General features: G+C 34.5%; 4 protein-coding genes across 5 annotated transcripts; 1 reads left to right on the top strand and 3 right to left on the bottom strand.

Annotated features, from left to right (window-relative positions):
• Nucleotides 1-2216, bottom strand: LOC114171901 (Pentatricopeptide repeat (PPR) superfamily protein). Its single transcript, XM_028056685.2, has one exon. It carries the CDS (start codon nucleotides 2020-2022, stop codon nucleotides 154-156), a length of 1869 nt encoding a protein of 622 aa, XP_027912486.2. The 5' UTR covers nucleotides 2023-2216; the 3' UTR covers nucleotides 1-153.
• Nucleotides 2217-3284: 1068 nt separating this feature from the next.
• Nucleotides 3285-6179, bottom strand: LOC114171897 (putative protein phosphatase 2C 47). The gene is made up of 4 exons (XM_028056677.2): nucleotides 5360-6179; nucleotides 4558-4752; nucleotides 4094-4299; nucleotides 3285-3972 (listed from the first exon to the last, which is right to left on the bottom strand). Exons 1-4 carry the CDS (start codon nucleotides 5525-5527, stop codon nucleotides 3417-3419), a joined length of 1125 nt encoding a protein of 374 aa, XP_027912478.1. The 5' UTR covers nucleotides 5528-6179; the 3' UTR covers nucleotides 3285-3416.
• Nucleotides 6180-9893: 3714 nt separating this feature from the next.
• Nucleotides 9894-14443, top strand: LOC114173788 (glutamate receptor 3.6-like). Of its 2 annotated transcripts, XM_028058389.2 has the most exons (7): nucleotides 9894-10195; nucleotides 10486-10768; nucleotides 10884-12235; nucleotides 12321-12598; nucleotides 12741-12772; nucleotides 12867-13273; nucleotides 13818-14443. In XM_028058389.2, the coding sequence occupies exons 1-7, from the start codon at nucleotides 10154-10156 to the stop codon at nucleotides 14301-14303; spliced, it is 2880 nt and encodes a 959-aa protein (XP_027914190.2). In that variant the 5' UTR covers nucleotides 9894-10153; the 3' UTR covers nucleotides 14304-14443. The 2 variants fall into 2 exon arrangements, with proteins under 2 accessions (XP_027914190.2, XP_027914192.2); XM_028058391.2 differs by lacking the exon at nucleotides 9894-10195 and having other exon boundaries at nucleotides 10892-12235.
• Nucleotides 14444-15012: 569 nt separating this feature from the next.
• Nucleotides 15013-21690, bottom strand: LOC114173333 (serine/threonine-protein kinase/endoribonuclease IRE1a-like). Its single transcript, XM_028057643.2, has 6 exons — nucleotides 21133-21690; nucleotides 19489-20915; nucleotides 18540-18712; nucleotides 17992-18238; nucleotides 16697-17000; nucleotides 15013-15440 (listed from the first exon to the last, which is right to left on the bottom strand). Exons 1-6 carry the CDS (start codon nucleotides 21457-21459, stop codon nucleotides 15297-15299), a joined length of 2622 nt encoding a protein of 873 aa, XP_027913444.2. The 5' UTR covers nucleotides 21460-21690; the 3' UTR covers nucleotides 15013-15296.
• Nucleotides 21691-23541: the final 1851 nt, after the last annotated feature.

Here is a 23541-nt window from a genome sequence, read left to right as displayed (position 1 = left end):
TAAACGACCAAAACACTTGGTGTTAGATTTAAAACCCATCGGTGGAAATCAAACCAAATAAACAATTCTTGAATACTTAATATGTGGGGAGTATTAAGAGTATGAAGCTAAGAAACTGATTGTGGGACAGAGTTTGCAATATCCACCTGAGTACTAGAGTATGTCATCTATGTTGAATATATTCTTATTGACCCTTCTTTCTTGATTCGGACAGTGTAGTAGTGAATTCCAAATAAAAGGGTCAGGAAGGATGCCCTTGTCTACCATTTCTCTAAAGACCTGCATGGATTTTTGAAGGTCCCCTTTCCTACATAAGACATCAATCAGAGGACTGTATGTTTCTGTATTGGGTGCACAACCTCTTGAGGTGATGTCTTCCACCAACTTCAAGGCATTCTCAACTTTTCCCTGTCTGCAAAATTCCGTGATGACAGCATTGAATGTAGATGGAATAGGAAAACAGTTATGAGCAATCATTTCATTCATCAGCTCAACTGCCTCTCGGATACTACCCTGTTGGGAAAATCCATGAACAAGGCAGTTATAAACTAAAATACTTGGAATTCCACCTTCATCAGTCATCTCATCATATACCCTCTTTGCATCCTCAATAGACCCCTTCTTGCAGTGCTCTAAAATCTTCTGGCTTCTGTCAACAGCTCTAGGGAACATGTTCCCCATCTTTGTTAGAAACTCAGCTGCCTCATCAAATCGATTTTGCTTAAACAGGCCATATATTATGCTATTGTAAGGACTGATGCGCCCTTTAGAGCCTTCTTTGCTTTCCTCCATTAGCTCCAAAATAGAAAAACCATCTTCAATTCTTCCTTCTGAGCACAGACCCCTAATTAATGAGTCAAATGTAACAAAGTTCCATTGGATCCCATCTATTTTCATATCATTAAAAAGATCAAGAGCCAAATCCAACATCCCAGATTCACAAAAGCCAGATATCAGTGCATTGTAGGTATCCACATTTGGAAGACAGCCTTTGCTCTCCATCTGCTTCAAAAAATGAAGTCCAACCTTCACCTTCCCCACTCCACAAAACCCCTTTATCAAGGTGTTGTAAGCCACAACATCTAGCGAACCTCCCATGCTCTCAACTCTCTCTAAAACGTCGGCGGCCTCTGTGGCGCGGCCAGCACTGCATAGAATTTCCAGCACCTTAGTAACAGTGACAACATCAGGCACAAATCCCAGGCTAAAACTCTTCTCCAGCAGGACAAGAGGCTGAACTGAATTCCCTTCCTTACAGTACCCAGATATCAAAATATTAAAGGTAACATCATTAGGCTCCTCCATCTCACTCATCAAGCTCCTAGCCCTCCCAACCTTCCCATTCCTACAAAGTGCATGAAGCAAAGTGTTGTAAACCACAGTGTTTGGAGTAACCCCTCTGGACTTAATAAGCTGCAAGAGCTTAAAACCTTCACCTATCCTATTAGTGAGGCACAGCCCTTTCATCAAAATCCCAAAAGTGTAATCATCCCCCTCAACTCCACTCGCCATCATGCTCTTCCTATAAAACTCCCTAGCCATGTCAATATCCTCCTTCACAAGCACATCCAAAATTGAATTGAAAATCTTGAGGGAGGGGCTGCCGTGGAACTTGTACGCCAAGTCAAGCACTTTGATTACAGTTCTAATCATCCGCGCCCGGCCGAGGCAGCGGATGATGGTGACAAAGATGGCATCATTGGGTGGTGCACCGAGTGATTGGGGCATTTCGTCGAGCAGTTGCTTGACAGTGTCGAAACGGCGGAATGTGCAGAGCTTGTGGATCAAGGCGCGGTATGTGGATTGAGAATGGGCGAAGTTGGGGACGGTGGACGCCCATCTGAAGCATTCCAACGCTTGGGTAGCAGATTTCTGGTCCAGTATCAGCTGTGAAACATGATCCTCGCTTGGTGGAGAAGAAGAATATGAAGATGTAGATGAATGCGTTTGGAATTGGAAACGCCTTAGATAAGGGGTTGAGGAAGATCTACGATATGCCAATACTTTCCAAAGTTTATGCATTTCATCAACCGAGGTTAAGTACAAAGATTATAAGACTAAAAAATCTTGCCACAAACAATGATTTTTCCCGCTGAACAAATCACCCCACTCAATGCAAATGTGTTCCCTTTAAAGAAAAAATGAATCATTTTTGTCTATCCTTATTAAGAATCTATACCTATATAATAGCTGACACCACATTTTTCATACAAAATCTTAAAGTTTATGGTTTTTTCCTTTATTTTTTCACATTGCTTAACTTTTTCATTTTTAACTTATACTTAGACTCTTAACAAATCACTCTTAAGTTTTTAAGCTTTTATAGGTTGTCTGCTCCAAAATAGATATACTTTTGAATGCGTATGGTTTTATTGAAAATTGTATTTAAGACACTTTTTTTCTCATAAAAGGGGCCTAAAACAAAGGGACACTAATCACAGAAAACGACAGCTGAATGATTTGTTAACAAAGCAATGCAAAGAAAAATAGGAAGACTTTTATGCATGCACTTCAAGTATATCAACCTATATCCTCTTCTTTCATCATACAAGTTTACGTACAATCGTAATTCTGAATTAAGTAAGTTTTTCCTTGATTCCAAAAAGATTATTTTGTACATTCGTTTAACCTGTTCTAAATGAACAAAAGTGTGTGTTGATATTATCGGAGCACAGGAAGAAATAACCAACTAGGAACAAGATGAAAAATTCTATGGCGATTAGCTTCTATGAAAATGTGATTGCACAATAAAGATTCCAGGGAATTAATTAGTACTAATAGAGAGAATATCCCTGACAAGATTGTAGTAATGATGCTGCACATGAACACCCTTGTTTAACACTATCAATCCTTCTAAGTATTATGTCCATATTTGTCTTTTTAACAGAGTCATTTTCAACTTGATAAGTGATTGTCTGTTTTTCCTTTAATTTGCCATATGTATGTGTAAAGGCAAAGACAGGTCAACAACAATAAGAAAACACAGTGAATGTTCCTAACAAATTTACAATGACTTGAAAATGTTGTAAAAGATAAACTAAGGGCGGAAAATACAAATCATTTACTTCATAGCTCTTTTCGGTGGACAATGGAAGCTTGCTATATTGTGTTGTGTATTTGTATCACTTCCCGCCATTGAAAATGGGAAGACTGACACAGAAGGATACTCAAAAACTGGACTTCAAGAACCTTGTGGTAGACAACAAGACCAGAAGTATGTGTGACCTTGCCGGGTGATAATAGTCCTTGTAATAATCATACTCCCCAATTCGAATTGTTACAAGTTGTGTAACATTATTATTGACATTTAAGCAAACAACAATGTTCAAGTGCAGCAGGGGTAGCAGTTAGTCAGAAAAATCCCCACTGAAGAACACCCTACTCAATAATCTGTACAAATCAGCAACTTCATTTATTCATCTACCATTCAAAACACCCTTGAGAAGATCAAGGCCCTCAGCAGAAATACTCCTCCTCCTATATGATCTAGGAATTTCAATTTTAGGAGGTGGATCTTTGGAGAAACACACAATCACAACTGTGAGGTTGTCACAAGTGTTGCGTTGAAGGGCCTCAGTAACAAGTACTTTTGCACATTTGTTCGGATCATTATGCTGCATCATCTCCTTCCTCACCATTGTCACAGCACACTGGCTGCTCATCACATCCCACAATCCATCACACCCCATTATCAAAAACTCGTCCTCTTCACTCAGCACCATATCAGCAAGTTCTGGCTCCGAGCTTAAAGGACTCTTAGAACCTTTGCTGCCTTTTATGTGCCAATCTCCAAGAGCACGAGCCACTGATAGTTGGCCATTCAGGTATCCATCGTAGATCACTCCACCAAGTTTTTCAATTCTTAATCTTTCAGAAGTGCAATTTGGTTTATGGTCTTTGGAAAGTTCAACTGCTCTGCCTCGTTTGCCCAACACAGCACGAGAATCTCCTGCATTGGCAATCAGCATGGAACTGCAAAATAGATTACTAGTACAATTAGCATGTAGTAGCAGCATGCATTCAAATTCATATATGCAAGGACCAACAGTGTTTAAAAATCATTGCTCGAATCATATGGTTCTCAGTCCCTTACCTTCCCAACGTTAGGGCTATCAGAGCTGTGGTGCCTGAAGAGCTATCAAGAGAACTCGCATCTCTAAAAGCAAGATCAGCCTTCACAAATGCACTCTTAATTGCTTTCTTAATGTTAGATGGGAAATGAGCATCTTGAACTATAAACTTGAGGATGTTCTTTCTTGTAAATGCTGCTGCATCAACGCCACCATGTCCATCAAATACCTGTATATCATCAATCTCCATGAATGCCTAATCTAAGGGACATGCAAAAGGAAACAAGATTGGAATACCAATCAAAACATGGTAGTCGAAGAAATAGTTTCTTTGATGTATTAATCTTTGTAAATCTTTTAGGTCACTGTGGTTAATCAGTGATGGGGAATTCATTCATATCTTATAGATTGCTCCACTTACGAAGAGAATTTGCCCACTTCATTAGGTGAATAATAGGATCGATCTAACTCAACACAAGAAACATACCCCGTAAAATGCTGCAGGAGAAGGAAGGTTTGCTCCTAGACCGTCACATTCACTAAGACTATCAATGCATATGAATTCATCCTCCATGTACTGCTTTGGTCCTTTATCAGAATAGCTTCCAGATCGAATTTCAAGTGGAAAGTCTGATTTTTTTTCTGTGCTTGATTTAAGTCCAGTAATACTAATATTTGATTCCTGGAAAGAAGAAGATAGGGCATAATTACTAGCTAGGACTACGTCAAAATACATGGATAACAGCAGCTTCAACAAATAAACAATCCACTTTCTTTCCATGGAATTCTCTTTCTGTGCTTTCACTATACTTGAAACAAACCGATCAAAACAAGGACATGAACCAACAAATTGCTCCAAAGTTTAATAGTAAAGTGCCATTTAAACTTTCAAGAAAAATCATCCTAAGATTGCAGCTTTTTATAAATCACCAGAAACTTTATCGACCCTTTTGCATTTAGCTGCAGATACAATCGGATCCATATACACGTTTGAAAACTGTTTGAGAAATAGGAAATCATGTCTGGTATCATAAAACTGCATCTCAAAGGTGGAACCAAACACGCCAAAAGCCTCTTTTGTAATAATACAACTACTATACTAACAAGTCCTAGTATAATATCAAAACAATAAATGAGAGGAACCAATATGTTCCAAGTTTTCCTAAATCCTGGTTTTCTTTCAACCAAATTGTGTGAAGCCATCAAAATGCTGCACAGGTGTTGTTGAATCTTGATGATATCCGACCCACGAAAACAGAAACATGCAATTTCAATTTGATTACACTAACCGGTTCTGCAGACCAAGAAGAGCTGCTGAAATGTCGCATAACAGAATGGTCCCTCGGAGGCTTCGCTGCATTCTGATTCAAATTCCCCACCGTATCCCCATTGGGATCCTCCATGGAACCATCAGTACCACCCCTGGGGCAGGGGCATCCACCACCAACACCACTCATTGTATCTGCGTCACACGTGCAACATGTCCTTGTCCCATATCACGATCCACCAATCAATCACAACCACAACCAAACAAAAAGCTTAAAAATTTGATTTTTCATTTATTTGTTATTTATCCCTTATACCAGAAGCTTCTCCAAAACAATTCAAACAACCGGCGCACCCGAGAAAGAAGCCATTTTTAAACGACCCCAGAAGATGAGACAGCCAGAGACAGCTATTGGAAACGTGGGTGGCACTTGATCCAAGCAAAAAAGAAAAACTGAAGTGAAGGCAACCGTGAAAAACACGAGAAATGGGTGGTAGCGTGCAGAGAAAGGAAGAAATGGTGGTGGCAAAGAGAGAAGATTAAGAGCAGAAAAACGAAGACCAATATAGTTATAAATGGACATGAGAGAGAAGGGGAAACCGTTGAGATGAGTATATATAAAGTGATTGGCAAATGCAGGTTTTGCGGTCGCCATTGTAGCGCTTGAAAGGAAGTGACATGTGGCTTCTTCTGCTGCCATTTGTGTTACCAGTTGACCGGATACATGGCCTTGTGCTACTCCAATCTCTTGCAATCTATCATCAATTTTCTATTATCATTTCATTTCATATGAATCTCAATCCTTCTATGCATTTTTCTTTCACAATTTTCTATCAAAAACTTTTTTAGCCTTGCCCATGATCTCGCCAAAATAACAACGTTAACACATTGTCTTACCTTAATAAGTAATAACCACATCAAGAGATTTTGTATATTAGGCTTGTTTTGGACTCTTAATCTTTTTAATATGTTAATCATTATACTGAACTATGTTACTCACTTGGAGAAAGAGAATCCAAATTATCACCTGTTATATAATTATGTACAACTATTAATTTCACAAAAAATTCTAATTTTTATAATTAATTTTGTCACTAATTTTTTTTAACTATTTTTTTCTGCCGGTATTAATTTAATATTAAAAAATTATTAAGATAAATATTTGTATCTAAGAGTTTAACTGTAAAGACATTAATTTTTATTCCTTCTTTATTTTTATAAAATATTTTTTTAATAAAAATAAAATTAATTTTGAAATAAATATTTTACTTCTTTAGTATATACCCTTTTACATATACCCTTTTAAAGAAGCTATTTCAACATTATTTACTTTATTCATAAAATGTTTTTTTAATATTTTGTTTTATTGCTTTAGCTATTATAAATTTTAATTATAATTATATTTATAATTAATGACTTTATTACTTTATCATAAATATTAATGTTACTGAAACTTTTAAGAATCAAAGATGATTTTTAATATTTGAAAAAGATAAACTTCAAACATTATACAATGATTCACAACTTAAACTTTTATACGCGAATAAACAATTTTTATTTTTCTAACATTATTTTTGTCATAGATTTTTTTTTCTCTCATGTTGTTCTTGAAAGGTTTATTAGTGGATCAAATTGGATTAAATGAATTTTCCAGATTTTGGAAACATGCTCGAGCCTGACCACACGGTCTTAGGACAATAAAGAAAATGACATTTTCTTTGAAACATTTTTGCAACCTATACTTTCTAGGCTTTTCATCGGCTTTGTGCTGAGGGACAGAGGTGCACCTAGATGATATTAGGTCGGGTCATACATAGATGTATTTATTTTCTCATGATGCATAACAAAAAAAATTCATTCATTATTCATTTTATTATTTGTTATATATCTATTAAAAAAATATTCATATATTTTTTTAAACTTGTAGGTATTGTTGGACGGATGAAAATAACATATTTTGAAAAATTCATATCGACTAGAATAACGTATGGGGTAGATGTTAGTGATTATATAATGAACTCTAAGAGTGTTGTGAAGTGTAACGAAATTCTTGCTCTGAAAAAATTTACACAGTTATTATTCTCTGTGTTTGTGATTTTTCTTCGTATTTGGAGTTTCCACATTATATTGTATGTGTTAATCTTATTTATTTATTAATAGTTATTTCTCTACTAATAGGATGATTCTTTGGGATAAAAACGATAATATTCTTAATTGATGATATATGCAAATTTTTTAAAACTCGCAGGTATCCATGGATAACTGCAAATATTTAAAAAGAATATTTTATAAATTTTAAAATAAAATTTAAATAAATTTGTAAAGAAATGTAAAATAAAATTTTATTTTTACTTTTTTACGAATAACAAATACTCACAAATACGAATAGTATGATATTTGCAACCAATTCATTTATAAATAAATATTAAAATATTCACTACCCACAATAATAAATATATGCAAATACTAATTACCCGTCACAAATTTTATTCGTAAATAATCAAGAATACCAATATTTTTGTCATCCTAAATGGACCATACAATACATAGAGGCAAAAAGAAATTAATTTGTCTTTCTAAGAGTGGGAGTTAGGGAACTATGTGGTCATCCAATTCCGACTACTCAAATAATCGAATGATGAATGGAGAAAACTCGAAAAGATTGACACAAGGTAGAGACGTCACCGAATGAATAGGGATTCAGCTCTCAGTCGCATTAGAACAAGTGGACAACCACATAAAAGCAAGGTAAACCACAAAAAATAACAAGTACCATAATTATTGACACTAAACATAATTAAGGTATACTTGAGCTATGATTAACCCATGAACAATGTCGAACCCAACAACCATCCCAATAAATACAAGTAATTGTAATTACAATGGATGAGTTTTCAAGTATTTGGTTAATTATCTATCTGAGATTTTCCAAATAAACATGTAATTAAACGTCACAACATCTTTCTTGCATATACAAATATAAATATTGATATAAAGTTGAAGACTTATATATTTATTAAATAAGTTTAAAAGTGGGCTCATCATCTAATCCTATTTTTATTGAAGATGCATCCTTGTAGAGATGAACATTACCATATGTATCAAAACTCAAACAACACTACGGGATTATCATGTCAAATTAAATAATATATTTATTGCTTTAATATAAATTTAAGTTACTCTTTTATGTTATTTTTTAAATAAAAAATCCTTTTTAAATATTCTAGGGTTGAACATGTGCGCAAATTCAAAGAGTTTATCAAGTTGCCAATTTTCTTTTACAAAGTTTGAGCTGGATTTAGATAGTTCCACGTTTCTCATTTTTCTATTCTTTTATTGACTTTTGCATCATCCGAGGATGTTTATAACATTTTTATTTATTATTAAAAACAATGACTAATACTAATCAATATTATTAACATATATATATATATATATATATATATATATATATATTTAAAAAACTAAACAAGTCATCAATAATACATTCAAAGTATTATTTACTATTATCACGCCTTTCAATTTTTACATTTGATATTTTTTCATATGAACATCTAATGTTGATATCAACATACAATATTTTTATTATGGAGGAGTATGTTAACATCTCGCATAAATGTAAATCGATTTATAATATATAACTAAAGACAAACTTCATTATACTAATATGATATTTAAATTATTCAGAACTTGTCCATCAAAATATAAATTTGCGATATCATATACTATTGAATCTTGTCTAATTTTCAAGCTCAACATAAAAGGTGTATTGAGGAATCATTAGATTAATTATGAAAAAGAAATAAACAATAAAAGTTTATAAAATCAGTATTAAATTATTAGTAATAAAAATAGCATAAAAAGAAAAAAAAAACTATATCTAAATCACTTTTATTTTATTCTCTTATTCTTTTTTCTATTTCACTTCATTTTGTCTTCGTTGAGAACGACACGACATCCCACGGTAAATGAAACACTGCTTTCCGTCCACTCCACACAGTCAACGCAATATTCCACTTCATTTCTTATTCCAGAAATTTCTTTTCATAACCACTTTTTTTTTTCTTATACATACACTTCATTTAGAAATAAAATATCATATCCATGTGATAAATATATATTTTGTATAGTTTTAAAATCCATTGGTTCTGAACCGTTCTCACATCACTTTAATCGCACATTATATAATTATTACACGCCCAACGCACAAATAACTTAAAACTTTGAGCCAAAGATGCTGCCATGCCATGTGTTTCACATGAAAAATCAAACATACTAAATTCTGATTATGCAGAAATTTTATATTCCGGTGAAGAAAAATCCACGTCATTGACACCGATATGAGGACAAGCAATTACGTGTGAATGTATGTCCTATTCCGGCACCAGAAGAGTGCAGTCCTGTGGGAGAGGACTGTCCTTAAAGTGTGGAAGGGCTTTAAAATCTTGTGCTGTTCGGAACACGACAATTATCTCCAACTGTTTCAAGCCAATTTCACACTTTGAGGTTCAAATTTAAGGTGGTGCCAAGGGTCATCATTGCACATTATAATGATTATATCACTCAAATAAAAAACAAGGAGAACAATATGTGCCCAGTGGCATTAATTTTTATGGACCATATCAACCATCACTAACCTTAGCATTAGCAATAACCTTATTGCCAATTCACTCACTCCATTTTCTTTACTTTTCCTCAGTGCCCAGATTCTCCATAACCCACTATGCTTTTCATGGTCTCTCTTTGCTTTTACTTTTGGCTCCCTCCTTCTGTACAAGTACTGGTCACTGGTTAAAGTTTGTCTTTTTGGTGTACTATGCATAGGTGCCACCTCCCTTTTTGTGAATCTATCAGGCATGTATGACCCTTTTGAGTAAAGTTCTATTTTTTTTACATGTTGCAGTCCTCTACTTGTTTGCCTTAATAGTTGTCACTTTAATGTTTTCTTCTTTTATGTTTTTCTAAGATTTCTTTATATTTGATGTGCGTTGAAGATTTGGCTTTTGAGTTTGTGAGCTATACTATATTGGGGGGTTCTGTTACTACCTCTTTTCAAGATCTTAGTTTAGTAGCTGTGCTTTCTTTTGGAAAATAAAACAAAATTAGGGATATTGCTTCAGTTGTTCATTGGTAGCTATTGTTTTACAGGCTCCTTATCCAACCATGAATAAAGTTTGGCCCTTGGTTTTCATGGTTCTTTCCATTGGATGCTTTTCGAATGGGAGTGGAAGGCAAAATTCCACAGTACCAGATTTTGTAAATATTGGGGCACTCTTCTCTTACAATACCAGTGTTGGTAGAACTATAAAAATTGCATTAGAAGCTGCGTTTGAAGATATAAATTCTGATCCAACTATTCTTGGTAGAACCAGGCTAAACCTCTCTATGCAAGAAGATTCTAAGTACAGAGGTTTCCTGAGCATTGCCGAGGGTATGTCTTTCACAGTATCACCCTTGTTATGTGTTAAAAGCCTTAAAAATAATCTTTCTCAGGCACAGATGAAGTTACTTCAACTCTGTCAAATTATAGCTCTGCGTGATATCAGTTTTGCAGGTCATGGCAAGACAGACGGTGGCGATAATAGGCCCACATAGTTCTGTAACAGCTCATGTCATAACTCATATTGCAAATGAGCTTCAAGTTCCTCTTCTGTCATTTACAGCTTTTGACCCTACTCTTTCTTCGCTTCAATTCCCATTCTTCATTAGAACTTGCCATAGTGATCTTTATCAAATGACTGCAATAGCAGACCTTGTTGACTACTATGGCTGGAAAGATGTTATCGCTGTCTTTCCTGATGATGATAATGGGAGAAATGGAATTAGCACATTAGGAGATAAGCTTGCAGAGAGGCGTTGCAAGATATCATATAAAGCAGCTTTGAGTCCCCAAGCATCTGTGGAAGAGATTAGTAATGTGCTTGTGCAGGTGGCTCTGGCAGAATCACGGATAATAGTTGTTCATGGCAATACTCAACTTGGCCCTCAGGTGTTCACAGTTGCAAAGAATCTTGGGATGATGGGAACTGGTTATGTCTGGATAGCCACTGCTTTTCTCTCTGCTCTGCTTGATATCAACTATCCCCTCTCTCCCGATTCAATGGATGAAATTCAAGGAGTTCTTACACCACGTATCTACACGCCAAATTCAGAGCGCAGAAGAAGGTTTGCTTCTAGGTGGAAAAACTTGACCAGTGGAAATACTGCCAATGTCAAACTTGGATTGAGTTTTCTACCTCTGTATGCATATGACACTGTTTATGCACTTGCTCATGCTCTTGATGCATTTTTCAAAGAAGGTAACCGGATTACATTCTCAACTGATTCAAAGCTGTCTAACATACATGGAAACAACTTGAATCTTGAGGCCTTGAAAATCTTTAATGAAGGAAATCTGTTACGTAGAAAGATCTATGAGGTAAACATGACTGGTGTGTCAGGTCCATTCAAGTATGCATCCGATAGAAACCTTGCTAATCCTGCATATGAAATCATTAATGTGATTGGAACAGGAACTCGAAGGATTGGTTATTGGTCTAACCACTCTGGTTTATCAGTTGTTCCTCCAGAAACTCTTTATTCCAAACCAGCCAATCTGCCCAGGAAAAATCAAAAGCTGTTTCCTGTGATTTGGCCTGGAAACACAGATGAAAGACCTCGTGGTTGGGTTTTTCCAAACAATGGAAGGCTCTTAAAGATTGGAGTACCAAGAGGTGTTAGTTACCAGGAGTTTGTCTCACAGATAAAAGGCACTGACATGTTTGAGGGATTCTGCATTGATGTATTTCTTGCTGCAGTGAATCTGTTGCCTTATGCTGTCCCCTACAGGTTCATCTCATACGGGGATGGTAAGAACAATCCTAGTATGACTGAGCTTGTCCGTCTGATCACAACGGGTGTGAGTGTCATGCCGATAACTTTTTGTGCAGTTTGGATGTTTTTTATGGCAATCTTCTGAGACCAATTTTCTTCATCTCATGCAGGAATTTGATGGTGCAGTAGGTGACATTGCAATTACTACAGAAAGAACAAGGATGGTGGATTTTACTCAGCCATATATTGAGTCTGGTCTTGTGGTAGTAGCACCCATTGGGCAGGCAGAATCCAATGCTTTGGCCTTTTTGGCCCCTTTTACACCAAAGATGTGGTTTGTGACAGCTGCCTTTTTCATATTAGTGGGAGCTGTTGTTTGGATTTTGGAGCATAGGGTGAATGATGAATTTAGAGGACCACCCAAAAAGCAAGTAGTCACCGTTTTATGGTAAGAAATCTGGTATCTGTCCTCTTTAGATCTTTTTTAGAACTCAAAATATAATTATGATGAGGTTTTAATTTTCCTATTATATTATGTGTATACAGCTTTGATTGTTATGTCTGTAACTGGTTTGATTTGCATATGGCAGGTTTAGTTTTTCAACAATGTTCTTTTCCCACAGTAAGTGCCATATTTTTGTTTTTTTCTTAAGTCTATTGTCAAAGGGATAGCTTCCCTTGGATTAATGAAGCTGCTTTTTCTGTATACCATGCAGGGGAAAATACAGTGAGCACACTTGGTCGTGTAGTGTTGATTATATGGTTATTTGTAGTTCTTATAATTAACTCAAGTTATACGGCAAGTCTGACCTCAATCCTCACAGTGCAACAACTTTATTCTCCCATTAAAGGCATTGAAAGTCTAGTAAACAGCAAAGTGCCTATCGGCTACACGCAGGGTTCTTTTGCAAAAAACTACTTAGTTCAGGAAATTCATATTGAGGAGTCTAGGCTAGTTCCTCTGACAACACCAGAAGAAATTGCTAAAGCACTGAAAAATGGTCCCGAAAATGGGGGTGTTGCTGCTTACATTGACGAGCGTGCCTACACTGACATCTTCCTCTCCAGCCGTTGTGATTTAACTGTCGTAGGTCAGGAGTTCACCAGAAATGGTTGGGGATTTGTAAGTATCACATGGCCTTTACTATTTTATGTACCTTGGTTTTATTCTTTCTTCCAATAAGCAAGTGTAACGGTATGTGTTGAAGATTTTATATTGACTAGAGATAATGCGATTTCATAGTATATAAGTGGGTGCAAACTTGTTTTGTAAGTTAAGTTAAGCTTAAAATCTAATTTTTAACATAGTATTGGAGCCATGGTTTGAAGCCTATCTTAGCGTAATTTATTACGTTTGTTTGGCCTATTGTGCCATTTGTTATCAGAAAATTGATTGTTTGTTGAACCTATCGTGTTATCCACTGTTGGACTAATAATAATGTCTAGTCCAATACCTGATATATATATATATATATATATATATATATATATATATATATATATATATATATATATATATTCGGCATGAGGTTTAAAGTCCACTTCATAACAATATGATCTGCAATATGCGTAATACTAGTCCTTGGAATCAATCCTTAGTTGTTGGTTCTCATATTTGGATTTGTCAGCTTTGGTAATATATCTTGTTTTGCTTCATTTTTCTTCAGGCGTTTCCACGGGACTCGCCATTAGCAGTTGATTTGTCAACTGCCATATTGCAGATGATAGATAATGGAGATTTGCAAAGGATCCATGACAAGTGGCTTTTGAGTAGTGCTTGCTTATCACAAGGGGCAAAGCTTGAAGTGGAAAGACTCCAACTTAGAAGCTTTTGGGGGCTCTATGCGATCTGTGGAGTTGCGTGCTTGCTTGCACTCTTCATGTATCTTATACAGATTTTGAGGCAATACCAGAAGCACCACTCAGAGGAACCCGAGTCCATTGACGGCCAAAGCTTAGGATCATCATCAAGATCTTCACGTCTCAAGACTTTCCTTTCATTTGCAGATGAGAAAGAAGAGACTGTGAAGAGCCGCTCCAAGAGAAGAAAAATGGAGAGGATCTCATACCGAAGCACTGAAGGAAGCACATCCATCAGCTCCAATAAGGAAATTGCTTCACGCAGAAGTGAATATGCTAGTGAACTATTATGACCAACATGTCTCTACATCGATCACCAACACTATTCATTCCTACTGCAACTAGGACTACTAATACATAGTTTTTTCCTAAGTAAATATATGTAGGATAAATTAAAACTTTGGGTAGCTATATGTAACACTTCTTCTTTTAACCTGGTTTTCATTCTTTATATATGCAAAAAAAAAAGGGTTTTCAGTTTATACCAAATATATATATATATATATATATATATATATATATATATATATATATATATATATATATATATATATATATATATATATATATATTCATTAATCATTTCCAATTTCTTGCTGATTGTAATCACAATAAAAGTGTCATTTATGTGGCCAATGGATTAGAACATTACATCAGTTTATATTTGACTAACTGCTTTTAATTAATGTTTTAGTCTATTTAGTTATGTGAAATTGTTTACTTCTTCCGTTTTATTATGAGTGAAAAGAGTTGAATTAGCTCTGCACTTCATTATGCACCACAACAACAAATAACGAAAGTAAAATTTAATGACCAAGGACGGAAGACAAGGGTCAAATTACAAAACAGAAGCATATCTGATACAAACTAACACCAGATCATAATTTGTGAGCCACGCGCCAGTGGTATATAAGAATTCATCATAAATGTAGACAATAAGAGTCAACTAATTTCATACAAAATATTTTATTAACATATTATAAAATAAATAAACTGTAAAAAAATCCGAAACCAATTCCTGTTTGTGATAGATTTAAGTTTTTACAATTCTTAATTCTGTAAGAATACATTAATGTACATTTAGCTGAATCCTCTAAGCACTACGGACAATACAGATGGAATTCCACTGTAACTTTTGGTTAGTTAATCTGTAAAGAGTGACAACATATGTTACACTATAATACAAATCTTCCTCCGTTCTGTAAATCTAAACACATTTAGCTCCAGATCGACCTATCTTTCCTGACTGAAAAAATTCTCCAAGTCATCCGAACAAAGCGAAGGCACTAGTTAATGTATCTAAAATATCTTTGAAAACATTCATCGTTCTTGCAATTTCTGTATATAACTTTGTACACTTCAATCAAGAGCCTTGGGAATCGACTTGCAAAGTAGTCATTGAATCCTTCCGGAACAGGTCCTATCAGTTCCTGATAACAAAGAAGAAATAAATTAGAAGCCACACACGTAAAGATGAGCAAATAATTCATGGGCCATCATCATTGGTTAATATGTATCACATTACACTCACATTCCCTCAAGTTTAATAAAATTACACTACAGAGCCTCTCCTTTTTAATATCACGCTGACCTCCCTCGATTTATAAAGAAATCAGTGAGTCATAAAAGAGCCATTAAAATGGGAAAAGGAAGACATTATGCTGGAAATGAGTGTACTTCTGCTTATCCTTCATCCTTTCTGAGTTGTATTGGAACGTTTTCTGTATATAACCAGAAAGTTGTATTGCTTTATATCGAGTATAATTTCATAGTGATCATAATTTCATTAAACCTTAAAGAATGTAAGTATTATTTGTCTTTTCCCGAGTATAAGAATAAGGAATAAACCCCATATAAGTTAAAGATCTGGAGGATTGTACCATACGTTAATGGAGATTCAATCGATTGATTTCAATGAAATCCATTGCGAAAATTTAAAACTCAAACTCAAGCACAATCAAACAAAAATGCAATCGCTATTCACTAATTCAATCAACAAAGGCCAGTATTTCTAAGAATAACCAACATTGTTACATTTCCCTATCATCACACACGATAAGAACATCAGTAACCACAAACTCACAATATTGTCATGGCAACCAATCATCAGAATTATCACTGTGATGATGTGCTGTAAGGGTTGAAGTACTAGGCTTAAGATTCAATGCACGATATACTTCATAATGTAAAGAATTGCTTTACTGTTACATTCTCTCTAATAAATATGCTTTACTGCTATATTTTATCAAATGAATATGCTGTTTATGTGACAATTGCCATTATGATAAAACATCAGCGTTCAGATATGGTTTTAGCTGAAAATAAATTTTGTACCACATGGTTTAGATATGGGGAGGAGTTACAGAAAAAAATATTGTGGATATTAAAAGAAAAAATTATTATTAAAGCGAACAGTATCTAAAATAGAGTCATATTCAGAATCAACGTGACAAAACTGGTATCAGGGATGTATTTTAAAAATGAAGCTGACCACAACATTTAGAGCTGATTTTGATACATGAACTACATTTCTTTTCACCTAAGCTAATTTCTACATTTGTTAAAAGCAGCATTGTACTATTTAAAAAAATTCTGGATAGTGAGACTTATAAGTGAACAAATAGTTTCATGGACGTCAGCTGGAGTAAAAAAATATAATGAGAAAATGTTAGTTCAAGAAGAAAACCTGGATTTCTTGAGGCAGTTCCCTGTAATGATTTAGCTTATTTCTCATGACCCTCAACAAGTCCCGCACACTGTCAAATTTATATCTCCGGTATCGACCAATGTTAGTGATGAAATCAGGATCTAGCTTCTCATCCCATTTTGCACCTAAAGCCCGTGGAGCAATGCTTTCTAATGACTTCAAAAGATCAGAAACAGATTCTCTATCTTCAAGTTCCACCCTATCACTTACGTCACGCAAAAATGAAAGTTTCATCTCAGAGCTCCAAAAGAGAGGATGTTGCAATACTTCAATCGCCATTGGCCTGACAACAGATGAAATAATTTCTTCAATGAATTGTATACTTATAACAAGACAAAAACAAACACAAAAATACATAAGTTAAGTCTCTCTAATCATTGAAAGTTATCAGGCAATCCCACTTAATCTTATCATAATTTAGGCAATCAAATCTCATGTAAATTTAGCAATTGTATGCAACATAATCATCCCCTTTGATAACCTTCCAGGATAATATTTTTTCTGCAACCATGCATCTGCATGCATGTGAATGGCAATCACCTTTCCTCACAATTTGCACTTATATAGATATACAGTAAATAAGAGAACAAAGAAAGATAACTATTCGTCCAGATTACAAATCAGAATAGTATAGATCCTAAATAGATTATATTTTCACTGAAGAGATTTAATTTTCCTAAATAAGAGATACTTTCCAACAAGCTTCTTGCTTTGAACTTCATCAATGGCCACAGCACCAAAATGAGTATCCACACATTAAGAAATATCTGGCAACTTCCAAACTGCTATTGGAATTAAAAAGCCAGTTGAAGTTGCACTGGCAATGCAATTAAATACAGATTTTTTTGTAACATACACTAGAGATCAAAGTAACTACGTACCGGTAACAATTATTGCATTGCATTACGTCGGTCACAAACTGAAAGACAGTTTTTTGCATCATATTTGAGATGAATAACAACATTATAAATCATATCGTTTTCATTCAACCCATTTTCACCAATCTTAGGCTCAACTTAAAGGCAGTCTGACAAATATCAGCATATATACACAGATTTCTACAGATTTATCAAAATAGAATAAAGCTCCTGTTTTATTATTTATATTGACATTTAGAAAAATCAAAAGCTGAATTTTCAGAGAGGTGATAGTGTATTAGAATTTATATTACACAACAATCAAGTAATTCAAAAAGAGATGCAAATTATTATTAATAAATATGAGAGGTATAAACTCTATTCTCCGAAAACTGATTTGGGATGAGAATGATATACCTACGATCAGGATTAGGGTTTAACAAACAAGAAATAAGATCCTCGGCTTCAGGAATAAACTCCACTAAGAACAGATCTTTTTGATTTTTAACAATATTGACATCACGTTCAAGCCGCTCTCCAAATGGATGCCTTCCTGCAGTCATGCAAAAAAAGAGGACACATCCTAAACTAAATAAATCCACAGCTCGTGTTTGACGCCCTTGAACAAGTTGCTCTGGAGCTTGCCAGCCTGAACTGCCACAGCCTACATGCAATTAACACATTAAACCTTATTGTAAGATTAAGAATAAGAACACATAATTGACTAAGACTTGTAAATTAATGCAGCATAAGACTACATGTATGTTTGGATTAACATATTTTGAGTTCAGCAAAAAAATATGAACAAAACTAAGAGTTTGTGTAAAAATAAAGCAAAACTAACATGTGAAAGACACTCGTACATCACTAAAATCTTACAATGATAGAGCCATCTCATTCTAGACACCATTAGTCGTTCATATAGTCAAAATGCTTAAAAAACACAAATAAATTCTTCTACTCACCCGTAACACTTTCACCTAGAGAAGACATGTCTTCGAGAAGACGTTTGCTAATTCCCATGTCAGAAAGCTTTGCAACCAATAATCTTTCTTTTATTATCAAAACATTTTGAGGTTTCAAATCCCGATGGATTATCCCTAGTTCATGCAAATGAACAAGCCCAGAAACTATATCCCTGTGTTTCAATAACGTGAAAGTCAAGATGATGTCAACAGAAAATAAACAAGACTTATCAAAATGAATGCCCATGGTTGAGTAATCACTAAGTCATAACAACTATCAACCTCTATTGACTTGAATCAACTGCGAGAGTCCTAAATGAAAATTAAACAGGACCCTCCCTGCATATTCTTATCTCTCTTTGTCATGTCTACCATTTCCACCAATCTTTGCTATCTTATCTTTTTTACTTTATATGTAGTACTTATGCCTTTCTTATCCTATTGGATTCTCTTATGACAAGTTAATGCCCAAGTTATTCTAGTCAATTATTTCATACTCTCTTTATGAAAGCTACCATCTTTAAATCCCCATTGACAATAGATCCTTCCATTTTCTCCCTAGTTGTAAAAATGCTCCACTAGGTGACCTTAACAAGATAGATTTCTTTACCTGAGAACTAAACTACCATGTCAAACTTTAGCTTGTGTAGTGTATTGAAAAAATGTTTTCGTAGTTCCGTTTGTAATAGCAAAACATAAGTGCATGCCATTTGCAGAAGTTGATAACCTAGTTGGCTACTATGACACTCATCCATGCGCAAAGATATCTCTTTACCTTCAATTTCAGGTAGAATTCTAGCAACTCTCACTCACCATTTTACACATAAGCCAAGAGAAATATAATATTTATCTAACCTAGGAAACTGTGTTCATTGTCACCTTGTGTTCATTGTCACCTTGTGTACATCACATCCATAACAATCAACAAGTGTTCAATATTTTCACTCACCTCATCAGTTTCAGTAACAGAGGTGATGGAAAACCATTTGTTTTCCAAAGATAGTGCATATCATTCTCCTCTGTTCGCATTTGAGAAGTTCTAACTGCTGGATTTTCTGATATATCAGCGTGCAAATGAATCAAATCGTCCAAGTTGCATGTACAGCGTTCCAGAGCAAGATAAACAAAATCATGATCGCATTCCACCCCATACCATCGGACAATGTTTGGATGCCTGTCAGATGCAATGAGATTTTGGATTTCTTTATGGGCTACATCATGATGACTTTGAACAAGACGTTTGACAGCAACTGTCCGACCTTCGTATGTCCCCTCAAGGACAACAGTACCATTGCTTCCCTTGGCAATTTCTTTATTAGATACAAACAGTTTACCTATCCTCCGTCCATCAAGTTGCACCTGCGTACTGGAGTTTGTTTCATTAAGTGTGAATGTGCCCCCCTCCTGGGCCAATAACGATTGCTTATTCTGTGTGACAGCAATGATGTTGTTCTTTATTGACTTGCGAGCTTTCTTCTTCTTAGGAGGTGGACTTTTTGAATTTGTCTCCCTGTTCTGGTCTTTATTTGTAAAGACAAGAGAGTTATAGATAATAAAAGAACCAAGAAAGATGGTAAATAATACAAGAGGTATTGTTTTTGACCAGTTATTCACCCTGCCTGGATCAACTTCTCCAGTAGTGGTCTCCATAAGAGACTGAGGGAGCATAGGTACATTATCATTGCCCTCATAGAAGCCAGTTTTGTCTGGCAAAGAAGGCAAAGGATTTGGCATAGGCAGAGATAGCATCAGATTTCCCTCCCGGCCTAGGACAGATTTATCTGTACCTGGTTGTGATGGAAGCATGAGCTCTGAAGAATGAAATGGAACTTTTTTATAAACCTCAGACAATCTCTCAGGGTCAGCAGGTTCTATAAAAAATTTCTTGCGTTGGCGGTATACTTCATGCAGTTTCATGTCCCAACATGCATAGGGCATAGCAAAATCTAAGCCACCGTCGAAAACATACCCATCCTCTGCATCTAATGAAATCCTTCCAGAAGAATTTTCAGTATGTGAGCAAACCAATGCAGCCTTAAATTCAGCCACTTTCATGGTCCACAAAACTATTCCAGAACCAGGAACAACGGATTGCAAAGTATAATCCGTCCTAGTTATCTCAAGCAAGAACTCGGGTGGATTCAGCTGAGCAGGATCAACAAGCACATTATCCTTCGTGCTTGCAACATGCAACCGGTCATCATAACCCGACACCGCATTAGAAGCATGATCATGTTCAGAGTAGCTTCGGAATAGCCCTCCAGTTTTAGCATTAACTACATACATAGTGGTTCTCTTGTGACCAAATACAGATGCTCCATCCTCTGTCTTGATAGGGGTAGAAGCAACATACTCTTCAATAGATTTCGATAATCTCTGCAGGCCATAAATACAATTTCTAATTGAATCCAGAGAATCATCCAAGTAGACATACAGGAATTAGACTCATGAATTTGCCTTTACGAGAAATAAATTATAAATCATCAAAAACCTAATGTTCCTCAGCATAAGAGAGGAAATGAAAGGAACAGGGAATGCAGAAAAAAAAAAAAAAAACAATGAAGTATTTGACATGTTAAAGGACAATCAATACCTGTTTACCCAAGTGAGCATCGTGGACGATTAATTCCCAATCATCTCCACATTCAACGAAGGCTGTGAAGTTGTGGCTAGGGTTGTTGATGGGAACATGATAGGAATAGTAGATTGGAGATCCAGTTGAAAAAGACCAAAAGACCCTCCCAGAATCACTATCCACCAAATACACGGTACCATCCAGGGCGGCGACGAGTGCGGTGGCCGGTTTAACTGAGGGCAGAGAAGGGGACAGCAAGAGTTGGGTTTGTGAGGTGGAAAAGCTGAAGAAGAGAAAAAGGAGAAGAAATAGGGAAAGCGCAGAGCTTGAAAAGGAAGCATTCATCTGTGATGTCTGAAAACAAGGTCACCACATCAAAACACTTTTATACGACGATGTTGTGTTGAGACCAACGATTTTCATCAAACTAGGCATTACAAAACTTAGAACAAGAGTTCAAGATTATGCGTTGAAAACAACTTTCAATTAAGTCAATCCATCCACTGTTGAATTGTATGCTGTTTGGATTGGGATCCGAACTCGAGAAAAAAAAAACAGGATGAAAAAAATGAAACTATTAAATGCATAAAAATGACAGGGAAAAGAAAAAATCAGGATGAAAAAATGAAACTCATTTGAATGCTAGCAACCAAGAAAATGTCGGTAATATTATGAATATTTAAAAATTTTATATTTTCATTTGAGTATTTGGTATGATGTGACTAGTATTTGATATGTTATTTTATTATGTCTTTATGAAAAAATGTATTATTTTATGGTTAATATAAAATATATTATAGTGAAATATTATTTAATATTAATTATAAAATTTTATAATTTGTTAATACTTAAAAGATAGAATAATATGACAAGTAAAATGAAAAGTAACACTCGCCTCATTTAATTCATAAAATATTAAATGAGTTTCAATTGAAAAATATTTTAAGTACTTTATAAAAAGAAAATAATTGAAAATATATCATTAAAACTTAAAATTTAATTAATTTGATATTTAATTAACAAGAAAAAATAAATAAATTAAGTAATATATCTCTAAGTAGTTATAAGAAGATTAACTTTCATAAAATAATAATCTTGTAACTAATTTTAGACATTTTATTAATGATTTTGTAAGTGTATTTTGAGTATGAACATGTGCTATTAGATGTTCAACTTCAATATCAATTGACATACAATACTTACAAAAAGAATGAGATGTAAATTCACTAACATTATCAAAACAATTTTTTTTAATTGGATAATCTGAAAAATGAACTCTTAACTTACTTAATTGTGCTAATAACTTTGCAAATGTTTGATTGTGAGTTGATAATAAACAAATATGTGATCATCTAGTTGATACATCAATTAAGACAATGAAATATCTAAATGATGAATGTATTGGACTACAAATATCACCATGTATTTGTTTTAAAGATGATAGTGTATTGGACCACAAATGTCACAATGTATTCATTTTAAAGATAAGATTGACTCATTTCTAATTTTTTTCTAATAATGGGTTTATTATTAACTTTTAGAACTGTCAAAAAAATGAGTCACTTGGTCCGGCCCACCACGAGTTCGTGAGTTAAATGGATTGACTCATTTAATTTTAAAAATTTCATTTTTTTCTATCATGAAAAAAAAAACTAAATTATAATTCTAATTAAAATCTAAATAAAGTTAAGACATATTACATAGGTTCACATAAGCTACTTTCAACGGAAATAAAAAATTACTAAAAGCCAAGAAAAAATGACATTAAGTTAAAAATTGTGACTTTGGTGTGTCATTTTACTTTTTTTATTTTTATTTTATACAATTTTACATAATTGTATTTGTTTTAAATATTTATATCAAGTTGTATGTATAATGCATTTTATGCCAAAAATGGATAAATTACACTAATTTAGGGAGAGAAGAGCATTTATGATTTTCTTAACACTCCTAACATGAATGATGATCAAATTGTTTAGTAAAGAAAACAACAATATCAAGTGGCATTCAAATGGTCATAATCAAAATCAACATTTTCATAAGCAATGTGTGTTTTATGTTCTTCTCCTTAATTTTTAAGGTGTTTTGGTATATGATAAGTACAACTCAAAAGACTTTTACCATTGCAATGATAATTTATTTTTTCATCTTATTTTTCATTATTTCCATCTTTTCCTTTTCCTTTTTCTCATTATTGTTTCACTTATGATGATAAAATGTTTGTTTAAATTTTTTTTATGACCATATCCACATCCAAGATTACTATCATGACCACTACCAAGACCACGACCATGAAATTATGAATTAGATATTACTGCATTTACTTTTGGGAATAAAGCAGAATTAGTCGGGCGAATCTCATGATTTTTAATCAAAAGGTCATCGTTTTGTTTAGTCACAATAAAACATGAAATAAATTTATAATAT

The sequence above is a fragment of the Vigna unguiculata genome, chromosome 2 (genome assembly GCF_037176805.1).
Source record: "Vigna unguiculata cultivar grain cowpea cultivar isolate G323 ecotype 2 chromosome 2, ASM3717680v1, whole genome shotgun sequence".
Taxonomy (NCBI): Eukaryota; Viridiplantae; Streptophyta; class Magnoliopsida; order Fabales; family Fabaceae; genus Vigna; species Vigna unguiculata.
This window is presented reverse-complemented; position numbering and strand designations above follow the sequence as displayed.

Coding starts and splice junctions, on each gene's coding strand:
- LOC114171897 (XM_028056677.2), bottom strand. CDS start 5,527: ATGAGTGGTGTTGGTGGTGGATGCCCCTGCCCCAGGGGTGGTACTGAT. Junction 4,753..5,359: donor CTTCTTGGTCTGCAGAACCG/GTTAGTGTAATC, acceptor TCTTCTTTCCAG/GAATCAAATATTAGTATTAC. Junction 4,300..4,557: donor CTCCTGCAGCATTTTACGGG/GTATGTTTCTTG, acceptor GATGATATACAG/GTATTTGATGGACATGGTGG.
- LOC114171901 (XM_028056685.2), bottom strand. CDS start 2,022: ATGCATAAACTTTGGAAAGTATTGGCATATCGTAGATCTTCCTCAACC.
- LOC114173788 (XM_028058389.2), top strand. CDS start 10,154: ATGCATAGGTGCCACCTCCCTTTTTGTGAATCTATCAGGCAT. Junction 12,773..12,866: donor AACAATGTTCTTTTCCCACA/GTAAGTGCCATA, acceptor TATACCATGCAG/GGGAAAATACAGTGAGCACA. Junction 13,274..13,817: donor CCAGAAATGGTTGGGGATTT/GTAAGTATCACA, acceptor ATTTTTCTTCAG/GCGTTTCCACGGGACTCGCC.
- LOC114173333 (XM_028057643.2), bottom strand. CDS start 21,459: ATGAATGCTTCCTTTTCAAGCTCTGCGCTTTCCCTATTTCTTCTCCTT. Junction 20,916..21,132: donor ATGCTCACTTGGGTAAACAG/GTATTGATTGTC, acceptor TATGGCCTGCAG/AGATTATCGAAATCTATTGA. Junction 15,441..16,696: donor AACTGCCTCAAGAAATCCAG/GTTTTCTTCTTG, acceptor CTTTGTTATCAG/GAACTGATAGGACCTGTTCC.